This window comes from Botryllus schlosseri, chromosome 5 (genome assembly GCF_051294905.1).
Source record: "Botryllus schlosseri isolate E-star chromosome 5, Bs_hap1, whole genome shotgun sequence".
NCBI classification, from domain to species: domain Eukaryota; kingdom Metazoa; phylum Chordata; class Ascidiacea; order Stolidobranchia; family Styelidae; genus Botryllus; species Botryllus schlosseri.
This window is the reverse complement of record NC_137240.1, coordinates 14,065,058-14,092,073: the sequence shown is the minus strand read 5'-3', so window position 1 is coordinate 14,092,073 and position 27,016 is coordinate 14,065,058. Positions and strand designations below refer to the sequence as shown.

The 27,016-nt window shown below is 41.0% G+C and overlaps 2 protein-coding genes and 1 long non-coding RNA gene across 6 annotated transcripts in view; 1 reads left to right on the top strand and 2 right to left on the bottom strand.

Annotated features, from left to right (window-relative positions):
• The window catches only part of LOC145439125 (zinc finger SWIM domain-containing protein 8-like), a 68,969-nt gene that overhangs the window by 40,171 nt on the left and 1,782 nt on the right, over positions 1-27,016 (bottom strand). The gene's annotated exons all lie outside the window — the stretch shown is intronic.
• On the bottom strand, positions 4,703-25,612 carry LOC145439135 (guanine nucleotide-binding protein G(s) subunit alpha-like). Of its 4 annotated transcripts, none has more exons than XM_080316618.1 (12): positions 25,476-25,612; positions 18,407-18,607; positions 18,291-18,345; positions 18,100-18,225; positions 12,480-12,577; positions 12,360-12,414; positions 10,517-10,590; positions 10,113-10,171; positions 9,927-10,047; positions 7,192-7,322; positions 5,967-6,037; positions 4,703-5,831 (listed from the first exon to the last, which is right to left on the bottom strand). In XM_080316618.1, the coding sequence occupies exons 2-12, from the start codon at positions 18,586-18,588 to the stop codon at positions 5,688-5,690; spliced, it is 1,116 nt and encodes a 371-aa protein (XP_080172744.1). In that variant the 5' UTR covers positions 18,589-18,607; positions 25,476-25,612; the 3' UTR covers positions 4,703-5,687. The 4 variants fall into 4 exon arrangements, with proteins under 4 accessions (XP_080172744.1, XP_080172742.1, XP_080172743.1 ...); XM_080316616.1 differs by lacking the exon at positions 25,476-25,612 and adding an exon at positions 19,817-25,409; XM_080316617.1 differs by lacking the exon at positions 25,476-25,612 and adding an exon at positions 21,137-25,409.
• Positions 20,861-27,016, top strand: part of LOC145439151 (uncharacterized) — a 168,417-nt gene continuing 162,261 nt past the window's right edge. The window contains exon 1 of the long non-coding RNA XR_013915103.1: positions 20,861-20,997. This is a non-coding gene — a long non-coding RNA (uncharacterized LOC145439151). The remainder of the gene's footprint in view (positions 20,998-27,016) is intronic.

Here is a 27,016-nt window from a genome sequence, read left to right as displayed (position 1 = left end):
AAATCCGACAAAATTTCACAAATCCTGTTTTTTCAAAACCTAATCCTAATCCATGCTCATCTCTGATTACTACACATTAGGGTTGTCCAAAATTTGGAAAATCTCAAAAAGTCTCCGCGATTGTGTCTCATTCTATAGATTATTGATAAAAAACAACAATTAGCCTGAAAGAAGCTTACAGGAAAGCCGTTAAGATTTCGGTCAAAGCGTTTGAAAGTAGCTGCTCAAAAATGGGCGTGCCACTGACCATAGAACGGCGAGAAGACTAGTAATCAAATATTCACGGCTCTTGATTGGCTAATCGGCTATGCTTCGATGACCACGGCAGCAGCAGCTTGCTGATCAGGTGTTCAAGAAGTCTGCTACCGGCGGGGATTCTGAGTGCGCATTGTTAGTAGTTTGGCAGGTGATGATTTAAGATTAATTCAGGACATGTTGAGGTACGAAATATATGATGAACAAACAACACCTGCTTCACAGAAGCTTTTACAGCATGACTGCTTCATAGTGAAGGAAACGGCTGAAGCCTACATGTCGTGTTTTCATCAAGAGAAAGCAAAGTCGCTTATGCAAGTGTTGAGCGAATTCACCGTTTCAGTACGGATCCACCATCAGTGAATACAAATATATAAAGCTTAACAATGACACTATACGTTGTGTGGTCTTATTGGGCTGAAGCTGTAGTATATAGGTGACGTTTTGAATGCTCCAGGGATCGGCGGAATCAGCCGGTTATGCTTTGCCCTTATCAGATGCTTACAACAAATTGAATGCACTTGTAGGCGTTGTTAAAGTCCTTGATGATAACGCAGAAAAGAGGTGGTAATGTACGCACACTCGCACAGGCTGTGCTGGATATGGTATGTCAAAGTCCTTATTGATCCCGCAGAAAAGAGGTAAAGAAAAGCACAGACTATGCTGCATATAGTATCCATCCAGCATAGTTTGGATATCATATCCAGCATAGCCTGTGCTTACCTTAAACCTCTTTTCTGCAGCATCATTAAGGACTTTCACAAATCTTATGAGTGAATTTAATTTGCTGTAAGTATAACTGCCAAGCATAACCGGCCGATTCAGTCGATCCCTAGAACCTTCAATACTTCACTATATACTACAACGTGGATCCAATAAGATCACACAAAGTATATTGTCATTGTTAAGCTTTATATATTTGTATTAACTGATGGTGGATCCGTACTGAAACGGTGAATTCGCTCAACACTTGCATAAGCGCCTTTGCTTTCTCTCGATGGAAACACGACGTGTAGGCTTCAGCCGTTTCCTTCACAATGAAGGAGTCATGCTTTAAAAGCTTCTGTGAAGCAGGTGTTGTTTGTTCATCATGTATTTCGTACCTCAACATGTCCTGAATTAATCTTAAATCATCACCTGCCAAACTACTAACAATGCGCACTCAGAATCCCCGCCGGTAGCAGACTTCTTGAACACCTGATCAGCAAGCTGCTGATGCCGTGGTCATTGAAGCATAGCCGATTAGCCGATCAAGAGCCGTGGTTATTTGATTACTAGTCTTCTCGTCGTTCTATGGTCAGTGGCACGCCCATTCTCGAGCAGCTACTTTCAAACGCTTTGACCGAAATCTTAACGGCTTTCCTGTAAGCTTCTTTTCGGCTAATTGTTGTTTTTTATCAATAATCTATAGAATGAGACACAATCACGAAGACTTTTTGAGATTTTCCAAATTTTGGACAACCCTACTACACATACCTGCTATAACCGACGACGATTACGAGGGTTACAACCAGACTTGTACAAACTACTGGATTTTCAAAAACCACAACTATAGAACTAGAACTACCCGATTTTCAAAATCCGCAACTACGACTAGAACTAGAACTACTCAATTTTCAAGATCCGCAACTACGACTAGAACTAGAACTACCCAATTTTCAAAATCCGCAACTACGACTAGAACTAGAACTACTCAATATTCAAATCCGCAACTAGAACTAGAACTACTGAAAAATCGTTAGTTGACTTTTATGTCAACTCATCATCATGCTGGTCAACTCATCATCGTGCTGACAAATACTTTTATGTCAACTCATAACAGTTGAAGGTAGTGGCAGGCAGACATGGGGTAATCACGATTAGTAATCGTAATCGATTACGACGATTACTGCATTTTCAAGTAATCGTAATCGCAATCGATTACATTCGAAAAAAATCCGAAGTAATCGTAATCGTAATCGACTACTTCACATATTTAATCGATTTCTTTGTGAAAGAACGATTACTTTTATTTGTGCAAGGACTACGAAATAAAATGAACATTCGTGAACAGCACAAACGTCTGATATTCAAACGCCACTTGTCATTATTACGTCAGAAGTATTAGCTTTGCAGTTCCGTGCGTAAGAAGTAATCAGATATTTGATGAACATTGTAGTGTGACTGTAAGAACACCCGCCATGTTATATATCAGGTCATCAATACACTCCAGACGCCACTGCCTCGCAGCAGGATAATAATCACCACTTTGCCTAGTTTCAAACAGTAACTTATATATTGATGTTTGGTTATGCTTAGTTCAGCGTAGTTTGACTGTTACTGCTTGGCGAGTAGTAGGCGTATATACGTACGTTGTACCTACTTACACCGAACAAAGATGTGTGTAGGCCTAATCGTCAAACGAAAAATTACGATTTCCTCAACGAAGCATATATATCAGAACTGCGCCGTTATATGTCGTTTATCTTGACGGCAGCTTGCAGTATCTGTATCAAGTATCTTATACTCATGTGACTCGAAACAGGCACCAATCGCAATTCTTTACTCAACGTTGGGACTTGTCGCCAAAGCCTACCGCTTATGCACCATGCTAGCGTGGGTTGTAGCTTGAACTAGGACCAAAAAAAGCTATTGATACCCTACTCCAAACGTAGGCCACCATAGCGTGGCCAATTTTCAAGTTGATGACTGAATTTCGTCAAGAATATCGATAATTGCATTATATTGCTATTCATTTTTAATATTCTCTCAGCTCCCAATGGTCAGGCGAGGCCAAACGTAGGAGACTAAAATGAACTTTCATGAGGCGCAAACACAAATTGTTTTCTCTTCAATGCTCTGTGGGTACCCCCCATGGAAATTATATTGTGCGGCTCAGATTGGAAGGACAGGAGTATTCGTAACGCCCCCTAGCGCGGGCATTGACAATTGACACATACACAAAGTCTCGGTCTAGGTCATTCTTTATAGTAGCAGACTTCGTGGAATTGCGTGTTGGCCGAAACTGCATATATCTTTTGGTGTGTCGTGGCGCGGTAATGACTGACACCGAAATGTATTCTATATTCTTATAAATTATGCATGCTTTTTTAGGGGAGAAGTATGCATTTCAAAATCAAGCTATCTAGAGCAATGGTTCTAAAACTTTTTTCGACACGCCTTTATGACAGACAAAAATTTCGCACTCCCTAATCGTGATATCAAAAAATAATAAAAAGAGCAATGAGTATGCTAGCAATCCCAACGGATTGTTGGATGGCATTGAAGGCAGTGGCTGTGGATGAGAGAATTCCTAAATACGAAATTTAGACAATATACCAAGCAATAACCACGAAATGAGGGTAAATAGAGCACAGCGCGAAATTTTCTAAAGTTAACTGCGGCTTCGCGACTCCCTTCAGAGGCTTTCACGCCCCCCGGTTTGAGAACCACTGATCTAGAGACAATAAATCGCGAAGCTCGAAGAAAATTTTCAAGTTAATCGAATCTCTCGAAAATACTCTATAATTTATGTTGATTCACGACATACTATTTCCAGTCCCCTTCGAGCTTGCTGCCAACCCTACTGGGGAGTTTGAGGTGCGACAGTAACGGGCCTGGCAAGAGTGTAAATTGCCGGGTGCAATAAATCGTCCCCTATAAAGTTGGACAATGGGTACATTATGACATAACGAGCAAATGAAGTATCATTCATAAAGAAAGCAGTTTTCTCATTAGGCCTTTACATCGCAATCCTTATATTGTCTTTCAATATAGCTTCTAAGAGTAGTTCTACGAAGCAAAATTAATGTAATCGTGAGTAATCGTGATTACTTTTCCAATGTAATCGTAATCGTAATCGCGTGATTCCGAAGTAATCGTAATCGATTACATTCATGATGTAATCACCCCATGTCTGGTGGCAGGTGCACGATTTGATTATGTCATTCGTTAATTTATTCACAGCTTAATCATTTATTTGAGTATATAACTCACTAATAAATGCATAATTGTACAAAGACTAACTCCGATTATAGCATAAATCTGCCCAAAATAATGTAGTTCATGTTAATTTACGAAAAAATTAGGAGCCCACTTCAAGGGTTCAAAATTCCGGACATTTAAGCATATTTTCGAATTTCCTCCCGGACGTAGATTTAACAGTAAAATTCCGGACGTATGGCAACCCGATACTACAATATCTAATGCGAACAGCGATTGTATATGCATGCATAATAATTACCTGCATTCGCACAGATCACAATATCACTTATGTTAACAATATAAAATCCCGAAATGCTAAAAATTACACAGCCTGCTTATCAGGCTGCCCAATGTACTGAAAATGCTATCTGGAAGCACGATCTGGCTATAACCAATGTACTGATATCCCTGCACACCCCGCACGCCCGGACATTCCGCGTGACCCACCTTTTACTTCGCCGGGCGAGGTAAATATATCACACTGTACATAGTTATTTTTCATCTAAAATTACAATTACACTGATCAAATAGAGCCATTATCGAACAGTGGGATCCACAGAAACGAAATAATATATTATACGACAAAAACAAATTTTTCGAAGCCTGGGGACAAAAAGGAACATAAATAAATACTCGCTGAAACCAGTCCGTCTGCCACCAACCGATTTCAGACCGACAAGCAAAATGAACTACCTAAAAAGCTATCTTTACACCCTCTCACTACATCGGCGGGACGATGCCGGCCGGCGATGCGTCGCTGTCAGCAGCCCCCCACGAAGATCGTACATAAGAGTGCAATCAGAATCAGGTAAAACCATAGCATTGATACGCAACCAGGGAGAGAAAAGTAACTTAGTAGTGTGTGTCTGTCGCCGCGACTTGACCAGACAGTGAGTCGGAAGGTAACACGCATGCTGACAAGTGAAAGAACAACGATCGAGACTGAAGACGGCGCCCGTCAAGACCCCCGTTATCAATAAAAAAATTTGCATAATCATGAAGATTGCAATATAGCACGCCAATACGTGATCAACAACCGTCCCCCGCTTCTTTTAGAGAGTCAATTCCGTCGTTCCGGCCTCGTAGCGCGCGCGTCACGCCCGCGGTGACAACGACTCGAGACAGCTATATATAGATTAGGTCACTATTCTTGAATAAAAGAAAAGGAAAAGAAACTAATCGATCAAACTCCAGTTGGTAATAGGTGTCGAACGAAGCGCTCGCGTTGCAGGTAGGTGCGGTTCTGCAGCTCTCTCGCGCGCGTTGCGTCCCGTGTAAACTCTCTATAGAGCGCGCGGCGCTGGCTCGAGTCGCCGCTCGAAGGCAACAAGAAAACGAAACTCAGAGTCAGTCTGCGAGTGTCCCGCGTCGGTCCTCGGGCTGCCCCGGGTCCGTACCAGCCTCCTTTATTCGCTTCCGGTACAATTATCCCTCTTCCGTTATTTCCGGCGGTTATTACCCGGACAAACTCACAACAGTTCGTACTGCCTTAAGTGCAAACGCTGAATAAGGTCCCGGCAGTCGTAGAATACCCTGCGAATGTTCTCGGTGTCCACCGCGCACGTGAAGTGCGGATAGCAATAGCGGCGCGTCTCTCCCGTTTGACTTAATTTCTGGAAAACAAATGGCAAGCTCAGACTTTTCACCCACTCGCTCCAGTATTTGTGATCTGCCTTCTAAATGTGCAATAATCGAGCATATATTATAGAATGACTATACTTCAAAGCTCAATACAGCCAAACACTCACCAAAAATTCGTCTCGGATAAAATACTTCGCTCGGGTCACTTCGGGATTTTCGTTGCTGTCCAAATGAGGAGCTGCGTCGCAAAAATAGGACTAGTCACGACAGAGGTTAAGACGAGTTCAAACAAGTAATCGGGTAATTACGAGCTCGCTAAACGTTCCGAGGGAGAGCCTAATTCCAGGGAAGAATCGTGCGTAATCAGCTAATTACTATTAACGTCGGCAATGTTCGCGTTCAGAGTTGAGCGGAGTTGAAACGACCGGCGACAATCGGTTAAATCACCCGGGGATCCGTTGTAGATAATTAAATTCGAGCCGGTGTAGTGTCGAGCATCGCCACATTGAAGCAGATTGTAGCGCAGTCCGCACTCGAGATTACCGGACCACGCGGTCTGACATCTATTGGCGTTATTTTTAATTCAGCGTACAGGCACCTTAATTGCATGCTCCAGGCCGAGGTGGGTGTTAGACTATCTTCCTCTACATTTTCATTTTATCGCAATCTTGCGTTTGAAATGACTAAATTGGTAATAAACTGAACTGGACACTCAACATTTACGCGCATACTCAACGGGTCGAGGTAGCCGCATGCCAACTGCCGCCAGACACAAAACAAAGCCCACGCGAAAATACCGCAAGCCGACCGAGAAGAAATGAATAATTGATGGGCAAAACACATCCGGGCTTGCTCACCCTTCCCGAAGTCTATTTTTAGCGCCGACGAGAGGACAGAACGGAAACAAAACATCGCCTACGCGCGCAGCGGCAAAAATAGCGTGGGCGAGTGGTGGGTTTTAGGGTGGGCGAGGTGGGCAGTCGCCCGGGGCCCCCCTCTTTGGTTCATGCGCTTTTTTCATGGATTATAGTGAATAAACATGGAAATCCCTGTACCAAGCAATAATATGATTCCGTACAGATGTGTCAATCATCATCAAATCTCTGCATTTGTTAAAAAAAGTCCCGTATCCCTATAATCAGCACATCTCTGCATGCGGTAGAATTACTTAGTTTTGATGTAGTCTATCCTTGCACACATGCAATAATAGATATGGCCGAATCCAGCATCATGCCCAACCTTGACGCGGTGAAAGATAGCTAATATAACATATGCGAAAGGGGGGTCTGGGGGGCTGAGCCCCCCAGAAGTTACGGTTACATACTTATAGGGGCCCCCCCGGTAAGTCTCGCCCGGAGCCCCCCCGTTCATAGGGCCACCACTGCATCTCACCGTCTTGCGGGATGCGGTAATGTTCGAAGTCGGGAAAGTAGTCCTGCAGGCGCGACCTCCCGGCCTTCACTTTTTCCTCTAGGAGGTCTTGCTTGTTGAGAAATAAAATAACGGATATGTTCCGCAGCCACCTGCCGGGAAATAAGCACAAGTTCGGTGCGGCGTCACACGAGAAACGCGAATAACAGGTCATTGTTGGTTCACAAACGTAAGTAGCGATTTGCGGGCGAGTGAAAGGCAAGTATTCTGGACCTAGTGTGCCTAAATAATGAAAACTGTCATGCGAAAATAGTCTATAATCCTAACCACATGAATGCTGATTAGGAAGTGCAATTAGGCACCCCGAAAAAGCACAAGTACTTCGTTACAGAGTACTAGGGTTACCATACGTCAGGGGTCGCCAACTCAAAATGGGTCGCGGGCCACTTTTCCAAATTCCTAGAGGCCGCGGGCCGCATGACATCAATATCGAGATAAAAGTAGGCAACGCAGATGAGCAACCACGTCTGATAACTCTACGTTATTAGAATGCTGTGCTCTCTAACATGGGCGACGGTTATAGCCACCACAAAAAAAATAATATTTTATTGAACAAACACAAATACAACAAAAAGTATCATGATCATTAATTTCATTATATTTTGAACTATGAGCTGTACACGATACCTGACAACACTCTGTAGGCGCTAAAACAGGGGTGGCCTACATTTTTGCTATTCGCGGCCGCATTTCTATTACTCATGTAGCCTACGGCCGCATACCGTTGGTTAGTCGTGATAAACTAGCTGGGGTCAAATACCCACGTTAAACTGTCCATGTCCATTGCCGGTACCCTACGAACTAATCCATTCATGCATATCGGTTTACTATGCGCACCGAAATCGTTAGTAGTTATGTTGTAACGAACCACATGAGACCGTTCTGTGGTCGCACGAAGCGCGGAAAATTTTTCATATTCATGAGTGAATTTCGTCAAGAAATATTAGTATAGTTTCACATATTACTATAAAATATTTATCCTTTTTCGGCCAATGTGATCAGCTTCACCGATAGAGCTGATGCAAGGAGTATCTTCGGAAACTTAAGGTAGTTATTTAAAGTGTCGACAGCCGCATAATTTCCCTTCTACTGCCGCAGATTGACCACCCCTGGATTAGAGAATCAATATTGGGGTTAGATAGAAACGGTAGGCCTACTTGCTAGACAACTATCTCCTCGTAAAGCATGGTCTTTTGAAGAGCACGAAGTCGTTTTTCAAGCGTCTCGGTCTTGGCAGTGGTGGGCCATTGCACGTCAAGGCAATATGCCCATTCGTACCAGCAAATTCTTCATCCATGGATTGATATTATCATGCCGAAGCCGTATCGACTAGTGAGGAATAGTGATATTGGACACATAGAATGGCTTACTTTGAACAACAACAACATCATGTTTCAACTGAAATCAATTTCAGCGTTTCAAAATGATTTACTAAGCGTTTTTCTGAAATTTTTTCAAATCAGGTCGCGGGTCGCAAAATAGGACCTCGCGGGCCGCGTGTTGGTGACCCCTGCCATACGTCCTCTTTTAAGAGGATTTTTCTTCTTTTTTGAAAGTGTCCTCGGAGGAGACTCTTGTCATTTTTTTTTGAGATTTTGCCCTCTTTTTGGAGAATTTAGGTCATATTTATAGCAAAATGCGACTGATATGCCTTAAATAAGTACCGAAGTGACGCTCCGGCGGGTAATTCGGCAGCCGGGCGGGAAGTTGACTTTTTTTTTAGTCAACCACCTGTCAATGTGGAGTAAAAAACGTTATTTTGGGCACTGAGTCGAGAAAGTTGACCATTTTTTTAGTGAACTGATCTCAAAGTGGGAAAAATTTACCGTTTTTTGAGAATTCTTCTCCGGTTTTTCAAGTCTGAAAATTCTGAAAAAGTGTCCTCTTTTCAGATTTCCAAAATATGGTAACCCTACAGAGTACCTCTGATTAAGACCGGTAGCCACTGTTTACATGAAGTGTAGTCGTAAGCATGCAAGTAGCCATTTCCCAGAGTTCAATAGTGTATTCATATTGAAATGAACCCGAATATTTTCGGCCGACACCCGTCAGGAGTAATCGTCAGCCACTAGTAGAGAATTGGAAAGAATATTGTATATCAACAATCGTATCAAAAAATATGGTTCTATACCAATACCGAGAAAACCATTACCGAGAATGGACATTACCGAGAATGCCATTACCGAGAATGGACATTACCGAGAATGGACACCACCGAGAATGGACATTACCGAGAATGGCCAATGTCAAGAATATAGCTTACTGGGACTGACGTTGTCGAGAAATTTATACCTGAGCATCGATACCGAATGTGGCAACGCCGTGATGCACTCACACGACCTGTGCATATGCATAACATGCCTGCATTGCATATATTGCATTCTCGGTAATGTCCATTCTCGGTAAAGTCCATTCTCTGTGGTGTCCATTCTCGGTAATGTCCATTCTCGGTAATGTCTATTCTCGGTGGTGTCCATTCTCGGTAATGGTTTTCTCGGTAATGGTTTTCTCGGTATTGTCCGGACACCATTTCCACATTCCCGCATGCCTCCGGAGCCGTCGTTGTTTGGCCGCGCTATATTTAGAACGCTATTTATAGCAAGCGGGCGTGCAGCAAACCCATGCCAGCCGAACGCGGTGATTATCGGTACTGCGTCAGATGCGCGCGGATGGGTTTCGGGCGATCAGGCAATCACCTGTCATTCCAGATGTCTTTGAAGAGATCTAGGGCTTCCTTCAGACGGTTTTGACTCGCGTCCTCTCGCAGAAACATGTCATAGCTGCTGCTAGCGACCACGAATATGACAGCAGTAACCTCTGAAATAAGCGGGCGCGAAGTTACACGCTCCCCATGCTAGTCCTAGCACAGATATCGAGCAAACCGTTGAAGCATTGAATCCACTTCCTTCTCTCGTCCCGCTGCCCGCCCACCTCGAACATACTTTCAAAACAAGGTATTATATTTAAATCGAGTCACAGTGTTATTATGGGTGATGCTGTCATAACAAAGTATCCGTAAGAATGAACGGTTCACGAATCATACCGATAAACAGCTACAAAACGTCTCAAAACGAAAAGTACATAACCGCGGTCAAGCGAACGCCACAAAGTTTCAGAAGTATCTCGAAGTCGTCGGTTAATGCTTCACAACATCGAACGAAGGTAAAAAGATGATGAAAAACACATTCCAAAGCACTAAAAATCGGGCGAGATACAACGACAGAGTTCGGCCTGAGAGCAAATATCGCGACGCTATAAAAAAAAACGCCACACCGACGGCACTTACTGGAATTTAACCTTATCCAGGTTAAACTTTGTTTCCATAATTCCCCCCGTCTGGACTCGACACCTGATAACGTCCTGAAATGCGACAAATGGATCGGGTAAAAATACGCACAACAATACGCAAGTGCAATCGGACTTTCTGAATTCAGAGTTGACACAATCAATGTTGTCAAATCGCATTAACGGCAGAGTGAGAGTAAGGGAATTTCGAGTATAATACAGAAACTTTACTCCACTTTCTCAAACGATCAAAATCATAGAAGAGGCCACACATGGACACATCACTCCTTTCCCGAAACTAATAAAACGAGTAAACAGATGTGACATTCCCCGCGAGGTGTTCCAAAACATGACATGGTCAAAGCAAGGCAGGGCTGATGGGAACTTGTGTAAACATCAGACTTGTACAAACTACTGAATTTTCAAAAAGCGCAACTAGAACTATAACTAGAACTACTCAATTTTTAAGACTCGCAACTATAACTATAACTAGGACTACCCAATTTTCAAATTCTGCAACTAGAACTAGAACTAGAACTACTCAATTTTCAAAACTCGCAACTAGAACTATACCTAGAACTAACGAAATTTAAATATCGGCAACTAACTAACTAAAACACAACTAACTAAATTTAATTCTCTATCAACTCATTCATTTTTATTTTATTCGAATTCGGCGTTCCAGCCTTCCACATGAACGTCGGTACAACGAAATTACTGAAAAATCAGACATACAGAACTATTCTGTAATCAGTACAGAATAAACTAAACCATTTTCTGCAGCGGTTGCTGATTGCAGCGAATCAACATGAGTCGCGAAAATGTTTTTTCGTTGAATTTTGCCCTCTTTGGGGAATACAAAATCCCAGCATGCGAGAAAGCCATTTCACTGGGCGCAGATGTCGCAGTCATCCCAAGAAAATCTTTCGCCAAGTTCCGTACTTCTGGCAAGTCGGTCATATTCCGCCAACAGTTTAGCACATTCTGATCCAGGGGTAGTCGCTGTTCCCTGGCATACTTTTTCACCTCAGACGGGCCGGATTTAACTTCAAGCGGACGACATTGACTTGGAGGTAGAAAGTTGAAGAATGAGAGTCTCGGTTTCTTGTGCGTTGGAGAGCCAGGAGGAGACGACCCAGGCAATTACTGCAATTTCCTTTCCTTCTTCTCTTTGTGCCAGGGCAGGCGTGGTCGGCATCATCATCACGAATCAAATCTCGTAAGTTTAGCAGACGCGACAGCTGAGTTCCGAGATAATACTCGCCAGCGCACAGCAGGAGATCACTAGTTCACATTCCAATTAATAAACAACCTCAGCGGGAGATCGCGTGCCTTGCGCATTGTTAAATTTGCCTAGTTATCAGTGAACTCAGGACTCAGCATAATCAATGTATTAACTATGATCCAACAATGAGCATTTGATCATTTGTCATGATCACATTATTAACCCTAAGTAACCTCACTTGTCACGCGAGGAGAGTTCTCATCGCGCAGGGCAGGACACACAAATGTTTTCTAGTTGTTCGGCAACTAATGTTTTTTTTAAATGCGCAACTAAAACTAGAACTAGAACTACTGAATTTTCAAAATCTGCAACTACAACTAGAACTAGAACTACGGAATTTTCAAAATCCGCAACTACAACTAGAACTAGAACTACGCAATTTTCAAAATCCGCAACTACAACTAGAACTAGAACTACTCAAAAAATCGTTAGTTAGTTGACCGTCAACTAACTAAATGTTTAGTTTGTACAAGTCTGGTAAACATAGCTTAGAGAGCCCTACCGAACAAAGTGGCGGTAGCAAAATTAAACCGGAGTGCCGATGTCACGTTTCTCATACCTGATCCGAGGGTACATAGTCTCTTCTTCTAATCATATCGACTTTATCAAGAAAGCTGCGGAAATAAAATAGTTTTCAATGCATTGGTCTGAGCCGGAGTAATTACAAGCTCGAGCTTACTATTTTGCACAATCTATCAATTGATATTCGTTACTTCTCTCGTAGCATCTTTGAACACCTTGATCTTTCCGTAAACGGGATACTTTATCAAAAAAGGTCTGCAAAAGGTCCGGAACAGCCTTACTTCTAAATGCTGACATACATTATTGCACCCAGCTTCACCCTACAACTCCAACATTTTGACGAAACGTGTAATTGATTAATTCGTCGCGTACTTGAACAAACCACCCTAAATTATTTGGTAACCTCAGATTATTATCACAGTTCACAAGTAATGTGTATATCAAATTGCGTGGAATTATATTGCTGACAGATGCTTATAACATCAGGTTCTTCACATTGGACCAAAAACTCGTATATATATTCTGGGTTCTGGACCTAGTGGTAGCATTCACATGATTAGGCAACTAGGTAGGTCTGACCGAAAATGCAGACAAACCAGGGTAAGTGTAGTGCATCAAGTACATCCAATGACCAATGTACAGAAGCAACAGGCATTGTTATTTTTCAATGTATATGCACAAGCACACTAAATACATAAGATAGGCATCTGCAAGCAGGCTGGACAGTGGACACCATCGTCAAATTTCTGATGATTACATTTCTTCGATTACTTGCTAGCAAGACTGAATAGTATATTCGTATTGAAATGAACCCGGATATTTTCGGCTGACACTCACTCGACAGGGGTAATCGTCAGCAACTAGTAGAGAATTCAAAAGAACATCGTATATCAACAATCGTAGCACAAAATATGACGTCACCAGCATGCTAGTAAGAGCAAAGTCTTGCTCGCTGCAGTATAATTTATAGTGGGACAGTTAGGAGTGCTGACTTCATCCCACGAGGTGTGCAGGTGAAATAGTAAATCACAAAACGTTAATAATTTATACTAGGTTCTAGTATAGGATTACCATATTTTGAAAACGGCCAAGGACGTTTTTTCAAAATTTTCAAACCTAAAATACCAATGGAAAATACTGAAAAAAGGGTAAATTTTTCCACTCCGTAGTCGGTTGACTAAAAAAGGTCAACTTTCTCGCTCGGTACCCAAAATACAGTATTATCTTTCAACTTGTAGGGTGGTTGACTAATAAAAAAAAAAAAAGTCAAGTTTTCTCTCAGCTCCCGAAATACCCGCCGGAGCGTCACTTCGGTGCCGATTTACGGCATCTCAGTCGAATTCCGCTATAAATTTGACCAAAATTCCTAAAAAAGAGGACAAAATCTCATAAAGGAGGACATTTTCAAAAACCCGAAACGTATGGACGCATGGTAACCATGTACTAGCATGCTGTTTGTTGACTAGTATTCAATAAGCTTCACAGCGTTTCGCCATGGTTATCATCGATTAGTGCGTTTCCATGTGCGGCCACTACTTGGCTTAGCCCGCATTAGCTGAGCCAAGGAATGGTGGCCGCGTTTCCATGTACAGTACATGATCAGCGGCCGATGAACGTCGGTGAACAAAAATTGACAATCGGTACTGGTACTTTGTGGTGGAACGTTCGTGCTGGAGGATATCGACATTAGAGTGCATGTTAAACAGTTTGTGGAATCCTATAGCTTTGGAGATGTGTCTGTCAAGATACCTGGAATGGTGAACAACGCCTATATAGCAAAAATCTTCCAAAAGGAACTATTGCTGTAGGGTGCTACAGCGTAGCTATAGATGATATCAAGGCAGTATTTAAATCGGCAACGTCGATATCCCGCTGAGGATTGTTGTTGATGCGCCCATATACCGCCGTATGTCATGCGCCCGTAATGTATAGCGCAGGTCGCCGATCCATTGATGCCTAACCTTTCAATACTGACTATGATTTTATAGGTTACAAATTCGTCTCTGTTTGCATGTTTCAAATATTTTGTTTTTAAATAAAGAAACCATCATTTCTGCTGAGTCATGAAAGGCATGACCATATAAGGTCAAAGAGACGCTTAGGAGTACAGAACATCATAACACATTTGAATAAAATATTCATATTTATTCCCGACTATCACGAGGACATGTTCTCTATATTGGCTGAGGGTCGCAATTTATTTCATTTGTCTGAGACCACCGTCATCACTATGAGTAAACCTAGTTTATGCCAACAGAAAGAATTTGTGTATCATTTGAAAATCGCGCAATTCTTCAGATTTTCTGTGTATGTGGTACCGGTATCGCGGTATGTAGGATGTATAGGCCTACTGGATAGCTTATTACCGGTACTCATTTTTTTATAATGCAGGTACGGTACTGTACTTCAAGGAACGCCAAGAGAAGGCTCGAATTCTTGAAGGAGTGGGCGGAAAGACATTTGCAATAAATTGCCAGCATGTGGAATGTGGATGGCGCAGCCCATAGTCAGCCTTCACGAATAGCTATCACTAATATTCTGACATTTATTGCAAACCAGAAAATGTTTAGATAGATCAATGACTGATGCTTTGATGAATTGATGGTTTCTTTATTCAAAAACAAAATATTTGAAACACGCAAACAGAGGCGAATTTGCAGCCTATAAAATCATAGTTAGTATTGAAAGGATAGGCAGCAATGGTTCGGCGACAGGGTTGTAATGACTCACGTCATGACTCCACTCAAGTCATGATTCGACTCGAGTCATGTTTTTCAGATGACTCGACTTGACTCAAGTCATTTTCTCAAAATACGGAAATGACTCGACTCGAGTCAATTTGTGTATTGACTCGACTTGGACTCGAGTCATTGCGCATGACTCGAACCAAGTCATATGACTCGAGACTTAGAAGGCCAAGACCGACGTTTCATTGTAATTTCGAGGAATAGTTAAGTATTCACACTATTGGGATTTCGTCTATGGGTACTGGTACTTGAAAATGCGTCCAGAAACTGCTAGAAATGACTAAAATTAGAATATTATAAATGCGAACCCTTCGATATCACCAAACAGAGTTATATTAAGTGGATTTAACAAGCCTTCAACTGGAAACTGGGCAGTCAACACAATGACTTGGACTCGACTCGAGTCATAATACCATGACTCGGACTCGACCCTCTGCTCGGTGACTTGGACTCGGACTTGACTCGGTGGTGAATTGTAAATGACTCGACTTGACTCCGGTAAAAACTATAAAACTGAGATTGACTTGTGACTCGGAGCCTTGTGACTTGGTTACAACTCTGTTCGGCGACCTTCGCTACAGTACGAATGCGTGACATACGGCGGTATTTGGTTAGACGCATCAACAACAACCCCCGGCGTGATATCGGCGTTGCTGATTTAGTTACTGTCCTGATATTATCTATAGCTACGCTGTAGCACCCTACAGCAAAAGTCCCCTTTGGAAGATTTTCACTATATAAGCGTTGTTCACCACTCCGGGTATCTTGACAGAAACATCTCTAAAAATCCATAGGATTCAACAAACTATTTAGCAGGCACTTTAATGTCGATATCCTCCAGCACTAACTTTTCACCACAAAGTACCGGTACCGGTTGTAAATTTTTATTCACCGACCTTCATCAGCAGCTGATCATGTACTGTACAGTGTACATGGAAACGCGGCCACCATTCCTTGGCTCAGCCAATGCAGGCTAAGCCAAGCAGTGGCCGCACATGGAAACGCGCTAAATGATCTCTATCTCTATCCGTTACACCAGTCCATGAGTCCAAAATCTGGATGATCAATTGGCATGCTAGACAAGATGCCTTCAGCCCTTCAGGTTTGTTGCATCAAAATTTGTGTCATAAGTCCTAATTGAAGCTCATTTACGAATTTTCGAAGTGCAAGTTTAACAATATTAGCTTTTAATCCTAGCTGCAAGTAATTAATGTCGGGCTTTTAACGCTTTTAACGTAAACTACAAGAAGGTCATTACCTGATCTTGCAACAGGCGATATCAAGTTACTGTCGTGTAATATTGGTTGCACATCCCGTGTGCAATGTGCATGCATAAAAACAGCAGTTGGCCATGAACTATGACTGCCAGCATCAGGCATGGAAATTATTACTATATATTGTTACACACACAATAGCAGCGGTTCTCAACCTTTTTTGACACGCGCCCCCCTTGGCGATGGTCAAAAAAATCGCGCCCCCTGACCCCCCTACATTTATTGTCATGTCAATAAGAGCACATCATCTAATACGGAGGTGGGTAACCTTCTTGCTAATCATGGCCGCATTTCGATTACTTATGTAGCCTAAGGCCGCATTCCAGGGCATAGCCACAATGAACGATCTGCACGCAAAATACCTATGGTAAACTGTCCATATCAATTCCCGGTGAACTCAGGACTATTGTATTTTTCAGAACGGCCTATTGTACGCACCGAAATCAGGAGTGGGAATGTTATGAATAGTTGCTGGAAGTGCATGTTCTCGCGCGGAGCGCGAACATTTTTCAGAGCCACGAATGAATTGTTATTTCTTGAGGATTCCCATTCCTGCTCCAAGTAAGAAGGGCGCTACTCGAATCGAAATCAAAATTGAAAAATGAAGTATTGTTGAATTGCGCGGAGCGCGAAGAAAATTTCAAGATTAAATAAAATCTCTCAAATTCGGGAGTGAATTCGTAACTGCAATTTGCACGTCTACGGCTGCTAACACATACTAATTGAATTAGGCGTCGACGGCCGCACAAATTCCCTTCTACGGCCGCATGCTGCCGTACGGGCTGCCCACCCCTGATCTAATAGTATACATGAGGTATATCTTACGTACGCTTACCATACGTCCTCTTTTAAGAGGATTTGTCCTCTTTTTTGAAAATTTAGGTAAGATTTAGAGTAAATTGCAAGTGATATGCTGCAAATTAGCACAGAAGTGAAGCTCCGGCGGGTATTTCGGTGTGAAAAACGATGATTTTAGCTCTGAGCGAAAAGATGACCTTTTTTTTTAGTCATCCACCTGTCAATGTGGAGAGAAGAACGGTATTTTGAGCTCTGAGCAGAAGAGAAGACCTTTTTTTTTTTTTCTAGGTAACCGATCACAAAGTGGGAAAAATTCACCGGTTTTTGAGAATTCTACTCCGGTTTTGCATCTTGCAAATTTCTGAAAAAGTGTCCTCTTTTTAGATTTCCAAAATATGGTAAGCCTAATCTTACGCCAATATTGAATCCGCATTCTAGTTGTTTAGTCTTTTACATTGCTGACAAACTTCCCCAAACTTGTTTGAAAATAACAAAAAAACATTGAACAGGACATCAATTAATTTCAAGGTAGGTCGCACTGAGACTAATCCCGATGCTGGTAGTGACTACATAGAGCCCTGCCATGCTAAATTTGATCAGTTTTAGAAATGAATTAAATTGTGTTGATTTATAGCCAAATTGAGGGCGAAACCGTGCAACCTATATATTGCATCTAAGCCTGTCTTAGGCAGTGCAGTTCGCCAGCTATCAACAACAGCTACCTAGCGCACAGAGATTTTGGCTACTGCCAAAGCAATAAAGTAACGAATGACTTGCACGTAGGGATTTCTCTAAATCTTCAAAGACTATCAAAAATATGCTCAAATGAAGTTGAAGTCAGCCTATACTCCGTTAAGCGTGACTGCTGGAGTTTGAGTTTGACAAGCTTTCTGGAATACGAATTAAGTAAAGAATAATTGATTGGACAATAAAGAATGACCTGGCAACATGAACATACTTCAGTAAATTCATCTTCTTCTTTAAACAAAATGGACTCTGAAAGCATAAACTCCACGTAGCCCTGGTTCTGACTGTTCGAGAGTTCAATAGGAGGTTGCAGATTTCTCATTGCGCTGGTGACAGCCTGCAATTTCAGTGTTGGTAAACAGTCATTCCTAGATAAATCTTCATCTCCAGAATGCAACATACCACCATCGCATCACGAATGTTCTTCTTGATGTCGAGTATAATTTTTCGCTTATCGCTGTAGCAAGATGACGAAACTGAAATATTCATCTCAAATTTCATAATGAAAAGTTACCCACTATTCATTGAAGCGCATTTGTGTCACAATCGTGCTTTTTCCCGACTCGGCAGCGCCCAACAGAAGCAGTCTGTGAGTACTTCTGTATTCCTGTCTTTCTTTCTGAAGAATTGCATCAATCTGCTTATTGATATTCTTCTGATTCCTCTCCTCTCCGTGCCCGCAGCTGAGACAATCCATCATCCAAGTGAATGTTGAATACCTTTTACAACGAATGAAAATATGAAATAATTAAGACAAGTATTCAGGATTCATCAAATCGCAAGCGGCTTTCGTGCCAAACCATCTATTGGCAAATATAAAGCCTTGAGATTAGTAGGGTTCAAAAGTTAAAATAAAGGATAATAAAGCGAACTAATATCTCCTCAATTCTCATTGTCAATAATTTTACATCATCATTCTATATCTACGAAGGCCGCGGCAGCTCAGTGGTTAGAGCACTGGTCCCACAATCTGCAGGCCCGGACCGAACTCTCACCGGCTGCTGTCATCCTAAAACCGGGCCTACTGACGAGCAAAACTTTCGGCGACAGTCCCAAGCACGGAAAAATGGATAAAATTGTGTCAGGAAGGACATTCAGCATGAAAACCACAAGCTTAACTATAACACGGCTAGTCGGCTCATCCACTGCGGCAACCCTAACACGGGAAAGGTCAAATGACAAAGAAGATCATTCTCTATTTCTCTTTTGTCAATGTAAACTGACCAACCCAGTTGAAGGTGGAACGATCTGAATAAGTGAATAAGAAATAAAAATTCAGAATCAACGATAATTCGTAAAAATAAGGTGTTGAATTAGTCTCAGTAACATTGGTATAATTATGTCAGCAGGAGATCAACCAGCAAAATTTTTGTTGCATCTGAAGACACTTTATATCGACACAAAGAAGCTGAACATTGACACATATCGACAGATGTCTGGTCAGGGTTGTAATGACTCGAGTCACGATTTTTTTGTGACTCGACTTGACTCGAGTCATTTTCTAGAAATGGGAAAATGACTCGACTCGACTCAAGTCAATATTTGGATTGACTCGACTTGTACTCGAGTCATTACGCATGACTCGACCCAAGTCATTGACTCGGCTTATTTTATATGACTTGAAAAAGAAAAATTTTGCGAATTGTAATGGCTAGATCAACGCATCTGACGAATTCTGCCGACATCGCTATTTGTCGCCGCTGCTTTCGTTGCACTGATATCAGATATGTCGCCGTAAAAACAGCAGACAGTGGTACCTATAGCAGCAATGCATTGTACAAAATCATCCTGTGATGAAGAGGTAATAGATCCACCGCAATCAAAGTACTCAATACTTTTCAATTATACAATCAATCGAAGCAAAGTTCAAGTAGGGCCAATGAAATGACTCAGATGGTCAAGTTCTTGGAAGAGACTGATAAGCTCACGTGTAGCTTTGAAGGCGTTGATTCTTTGCATCATTGGGCGACCAGAAATAATGAGTATCCGATGCTCTTCAATGTGGTTCAAAAATGCTTGTCAATTCCTGTATCTAGTGCACCAGTGGAACGTGTTTCAGTAGATGTGGATTTATTCTAAGGCTCTGCCGCTATAATATATATGAGGATCTCCTTTCCACTTTAGTATTTTCTAATTGTAACTCATTATTGATTTGATCTGCTGTCAGTGAAAACACACAATACACTCCATCCATTTGACGTTTTGTTAGGTATATGTGCATTGTGCACGTTGTGTGATGTTTGTACAATAGGGTTGTTCAAAAATGACTTATTTATTTTACTGGGTGGCTACTTGGTAAAATTGTTATGTTGCAGAAAAAGAACACTGAATCTGGCTTAATTTTAAAAAGTAAAATCAATGATATGAGAGGAGAAAATTTTATATTTGAAAATAAAGGGAGTGTTTTTGGTGAGAAATTATTTCATATAATATAATTACATGCTAGTAGTAAGCCGACTATTTTTTCATATCCAAAATATTCCACTCTAATAAATTTGCTTTTTCTAGTTGGAATTGAGCCAAATTTGCTATGAATCATATTTTCACACAATATAACAATATCATGAGGTGGCCTGTAAAATTCGAAAATCTCTATTTGTAGTTAATCCAAAATTTCCTTTCACATTAGTAACGCTCCGGCGGCTATTTCGGGAGCTGAGCAGGAAAGCTGACCTTTTTTTAGTAAACCACCTGATAATGTGAAAGAAAAACTGTACGTCTACATAAACATGATGCATCTGTTTGATTCACTATCAGCTCATATATAATCAATGATTATATATACATATATATCATTCATCAGCTGGTATTTAGACGTGAATTCGTTATTGGTTCTATATCAGATAGCATGTAGAATGAATTCGTTGATTCTCTATAAGCTATAAGCAAATTCAGGATTGAAAACACGAGTTGAACATGACTTCAATACTGTGACTTGGACTCGACTCGAGTCATAACACTATGACTCGGACTTGAGCCTTTAAACGGTGACTTGGACTCGGACTCGAGTCGGTGATGAATTGAAAATGACTCGACTTGACTCGAGTCAAAACCACAAAAGTAAGATTGACTCGTGACTCGGAACAATGTGACTTGGTTACAACCCTGTGTCTGGTTCAAACATGTTGCAACAAACAATTCAATTTGAATCAATATACTCATTAATCTTTTTATAATAAAAACAGTTAATTTGGAGACCGGTTCACATTGAATACAATTTACAGCTATTACACTGAAGACAGATCTACCTTAACAAATGATCCAAGTTTCAATCTTCACAGTGCTCAACCGACTTGATACTCCGATGAAATTCTCTCAAGACAACACAGTACTTTATGGTTGTTAATACTTCATCCCTCAACATATAAGTTTCCCGAACATATTTTCATACTCAACACAACACAGCACCGAGATCCCGTATCTTGATATCTCCAAAACCAAATGCTAAGCAAACTAATAGAAAATATGACAGAGTTACTAAATGTGAACTTGCTTACTATCTGTCATCAGAATGGACCGGGCAAACAACCAAGCCCAACGACTCCTCCAAACACCATTAAATTCCTCTATCCCGGCATAAATAGCTCAATTACGCATCACTGATTCCTTCAAGCAAAAGCATTCATGCACAAAACAAACATATCCTAGAGCTTTGAGGTGAGTTGGTCAGGTTTACGGATGGCGCATCACTGCAATTTAATCTATCAACACAATTAACGCGATCTTAGTAAAATGCCTAGCAATGTGATATGCAGCTATAGGGAAAACAAAAAGTGTGGGAAAATTTCATGAGAACCATCAAATATCTAACAAGCTATGCTGGTAGCATTTAGATCTGCTAAATATAAAGGGAAATATGTAACCATCTACAACTAATCAAAAATTCTTAAAGACAAACATTTGTTGTGGACTTAGGAGGATGAGTCAACGATTGGTTAAACAGTCTGACATTTGACATACCTATTTGGATTATATCTATTAGGATGAGCAAGGCCTATGAATAGTAAAAAAACAAGTATTCTTATATCAATATATAAACAATACGTACAAGAAAAACATCTGCTACGTCCAAAACATTCTCTTTGGTATGTCACTAGATCCTTCCAACTGTTATTGAAGAGCTTCTTGGAGGTACAGAACTTCAACATACCATTGAATAGTATATTCATATTGAAATAAACCCGAATATTTTCGGCTGACACTCGTCAGGGGTAATCGGCAGCAACTAGTAGAGAATTGGAAAGAACATTGTATATCAACAATCGTATCACAAAATATGACGTCACCAGCATGAAATTTCGAATGAGAGAGCGTTCAATGTAGGACAGAGTGGGTAGGTATGGGCCACCAATTTAACTTCAGCAAACTTGGTCTAATATTCCTAAATTTCGGTACAGACGATCATTAGTTGTATGGCTAACTACTACTGGTAAAATTAAGCTAAAATACCAATGTATTTGGAAGTGACATTAAATTTTGCAACAATACATCATATTTGTAAATAAAAAATAGGCTACGAGGTATGGGCCGGGGGGGTGGTGAGGTATGGGCCTCTGTCTGTATTAAATCAATAAATGTCATTCATATCCTACAAACCTCAACTCTTGTCACAGTTACAAACAGTTTGTATATACTGATATAAAGCCGGGCTGGAAGTGGACAATTCATATATTTCAATTCCCGTATTGATCTTAAGCCATAACGCATAACGAAACAAGATATCTAAAAAGATGTAACATGAAAATCACTATCAAATCATGCTTTTTTCGCCTCAACTACCCTTCCAAATGTCACAGCTCTATCTCTTATTTAAGTGGGAGTGACAAACCATGATACCTATTTGAGAATATGATGACATACTGTGCTAACAAACTCTTCTCCTCTTCATTAAATACAGTATTGGAAAACGATTTTGAAATCTTTTTCATGTGAGATTCATCCCCTGTTTTTCCATATACCTGTTTAATGTAGCTCTACCAATTTTGTACTGACAGCATGCTTCTCTTTTAGATACCTCCCATGCTTAAACGTTTCATATTGCCAAGCTCAGATCTGATTCTGAAAACTGGCCTTTTTATGGGTTTCATGATTTACTTTCAAGTGATTGTATATGGGAGGGATAAGACCAACACCTTCTGTATTCTAGAGATACATATATTTAATAGGATCAATCAAATATTGATTTCAGGTATATGTTATGCTGTCCCATACCCCAGTCTATTGAGGCATGGGCCGGCCCATACCCCAACCTGCTGAAAAGCCCATACCTCAAACACTCCATCTTGGGGATTCTTACCATAATTTTAAGATCCGAGAGATTGACAAAGCATTAAAACTATACTCTATAGATAGCATATTTCTATAGGTTTCACACCATAAATAAGTCTAATCCAAACATGCACATATGTGGACTCAAACCCAAATTCCCTATTTTCAAATAAATTTACTTTTGACCGCAAAAATTATATATCTCTAGCCTAGTCAAAAACTCCGCTGGCCTCATGGCTGTGAGTAACATGGGTGAGTCTGGAGCCTTTTTATAACAATCACACAGCTTGACAAGCATATGTGATGTCACAGTCACCAGATATGGCAGTGGCCCACACCTCAACAGTGGCCCATACCTACCCACTCTCCCCTACTTTAAAATACGACCGAAAACTATTAAAAGTGAGGGAAATTAGTATATTATAAATGCGAATCATTCGATATCACCAAATAGAGTTATAAAAGTGGGTTTAACAAGACTTTCGTGAACTGGAAATTGAGCAGTCAACACAATGACTTGGACTCGGACTCGAGTCATAATACCATGACTCGGACTCGACCCTCTGCTTGGTGACTTGGACTTGACTCGGTGGTGAATTCAAAATGACTCGACTTGACTTGAGTCAAAACTATAAAAGTGAGATTGACTTGTGACTCGGAGCTTTGTGACTTGGTCATCATTGACTTCTGCGGTCAGTAAGTGTTACGACACAGTCAAAACCAATGTGATTTTTACAACAACACAACTGCTCCCTTCAACACGCAAAGACGTTCTCCCTCCACTCCAACAAAGTAATGTAGTGTACGAATATAAGTGCCACTGTGATTGTGGTTACGTGGGAAGAACGTCAAAAATTCTGCAGGAACGCATAAACCAACATGTCCCCAGATTTATCAGAACACATGGATCACGCTCAGTGAAAAGTTCACCCTTAACTCATCCACTTAAGATTGATGCTGACCGATCAAAGGCCATTAATTCTGCCATCAGTAAACATCTGTTAGATAATCCGATTTGTGCGAATAATTATCGAGACGACCGATTTCGAATCGTTGGGCGGGGCCGTTCACAATTTCATTTCTGTGCCTTGGAGTTGACTTTTATCAAAATACACCAACCAAAACTCTGTCAACAAAACGAGTTTGTGTACCACCTAAAAATAGTAGGCCTACCAGTGCCAAAAGACGAAATCCGAATTGGGTGGTTACTTTACTGTTCTTCGAAATTACAATGAATTGTCGGTCTTGGCCGTCTGAGTCTCGAGTCATATGACTTGGTTCGAGTCATGCGCAATGACTCGAGTTCAAGTCGAGTCAATACACAGATTGACTCGAGTCCAGTCAAGTCATTTCCGTATTTTGAGAAAATGACTCGAGTCAAGTCGAGTCATCAGGAAATTGTTACTCGACTCATTACAACTCTGGATATTAGCGTTGGGAGAAGGGGATATTCGGGTCGGAGATGGATTAGGGTTGAGGTCGGGGTAATATCCCCCAACCCTAATCTTGGGATACTCCGATTAAGGTTCACTATGTGCTATGAGGTTTTTCCGTTTAGAGTCTGATCCTTGAGGTTCTGCACTCTTCATCAACATTACACTACAGCTCCATATGCCTAATATAACATTTCATACGTCCGACATAGGCTACGATACCGCCCCCCAGTGGGAAAAAAATCCATACGATATGTCCACCACCACCAATTCACTATTGTCTCCAATAATATATACAATTCTGAACGCTTATAATAATAATTTTTATCAACAAAGTCACCATGGGCCGAGTACACCGAAGGCCGAGTTTACCACGGGCCGAATTCGTCACGGGCAGAGTTCAATAGGCTGAATTCGTCATGGGCCGAGTTCACTGGTAATCGGGAGCAATAACAGAGAGCAACAGAACTAATCATAGTGTTATAGAAAGAGATTATTAAAATTAGAGGAACAAAAAGTTCTGATATTGTGTATTTAAAAACAACCCGTTGACCTAGATTTGGCACTACTGAATAGTTCAGAAATCTCAATAATAAAATAATATCAATACATATTAAGCAATAATATTATGAGCTTTAAACACATACATTGGTGGTTTGAACAATCCACCTTGTTATTTGCATAAAATTTTGCATGAAATGAAAGCCTAGTTTGTGGAGAGTTGATGTTGCCAAATTCCATAAAATATCCATGAAGTTTGGTGTTTCTGTTCCATTTAGAGCAAAGCTATTTCAGAAACTTGCAGAAAATGAATTTGACTAAAATTTGGACTGAAATATAATACGTTTGAAATAAAAGAGGGGTGCTTGACAACATGATAACCAACCTTGTTGATACTCGTCGGCAGTAGTCGCACTCAGATGAAAGCCGATTTGCATGATATCAACAAAGCAATTATTCTTCACTAGATGCTCCCCTTTTTCGCACTCATCCGCATTGCCGTTTGCCAGACAGGAATACAACCTTTGCAAAATGACATTCACTCACCAACCAAAATACCAAACCCACACAGTTCCATAATAAAAATCCAACAAGACTTTATTGGCATTTGAAATGAATAACTAGCATACTAATTAATACCTTGATCAAGTTCAATATTGATCGATATTGCCGTCAACAACACAAAACGATGGTAGCGCAGTAGGCTGTGGATTGCACCTTGTGTCTTGGTGTAGATTTTGTGTACTGACTGTTACCTCGGACGCTGATTATAGCGAGTGCGACTGATCGATTGCTCGTTGATTAGTTCGAATGGTGTTGTTTGATGGTCATGAATATTAGCAGTGCACACAAAGCTCGTGTGACCCGTGGAGAGAGAGGTCGTTTTGTTGTTGTTGCATTGCGGTTTCCGTTTTCATCTTTTAAATATACTTCGCACACACCTGAAACGGTAATTCCAATTCCAACCTTACCTAATGTCATCTTTGCTTTCCGGAAAGCTCCAGAACGCAATTCTCAGCTGCAAATTCTCGGGTATAGGGGTTGGAAACCTTTCAACCTGCTCGAACGGAAGCTGCAAAGCCACCGTTTGAGCAGACAATTCGATCAGAGATGGAACTTTGCCTAAAACACAAATTAAATCTGCTTTAGCCCTTACTGTTAGAGTGTTTGATACAACTATTTTCTGCAATACAATTAACGTGAAAATTACTATGTTGCATTATAACATTATTTCATAAAAACAAGGTGCCAACAATTATTCAGATCAACAATATTGATTCATGCGTTGATACACCGAGCACGGTAATGCGCATTCGTTCCGCAAACTACTGTTACTCGTAGTACAAATTCGTACAGTCAAGCCAGCGGCAGTGTGTACACAAATATGAACCGGTCTGGTGCTCTATTGCAGGGGTCCAGTAACGAGCTCCTCGCGAACCACTGTTCCATTGGACTCAACAATAGTTATGATTATAGGGCAAGTGGGACAATCAGTAAAATATAGACAGATTTTCATCTTTACATTCAGATTAGCCATATAAAAGACTTGGTGGTACAACAATCGCCTAGAATTCGACACTAGCATTTCACTATCAAATTTCACTACCGTAAACCGGGGTAACTTTGGACAATTCTCAACAATTCCGCTTTGTATCTTGGAAATGCTAGGGTGTAGGGGAGGCAAGTTTTGTGTTTTTTTTGGGTCATGGAACAAAGATTAGAATTAACCAATCCAAAATCTTCATGGTCATAAATAAGTACCTTATTTTTGTAAATTATCCGTGTCCAAAGTTACCCCTGCATGTGGGGTAACTTTGGACAATGTAGTTTTTTGTATGCCTTCACTCTCTATTGTTTATGAAACCTCGTAAATGAGGCTTATTTGGCAAGAGTTGATGAGAGCAGTGACAAAAACTGAAACAAAAT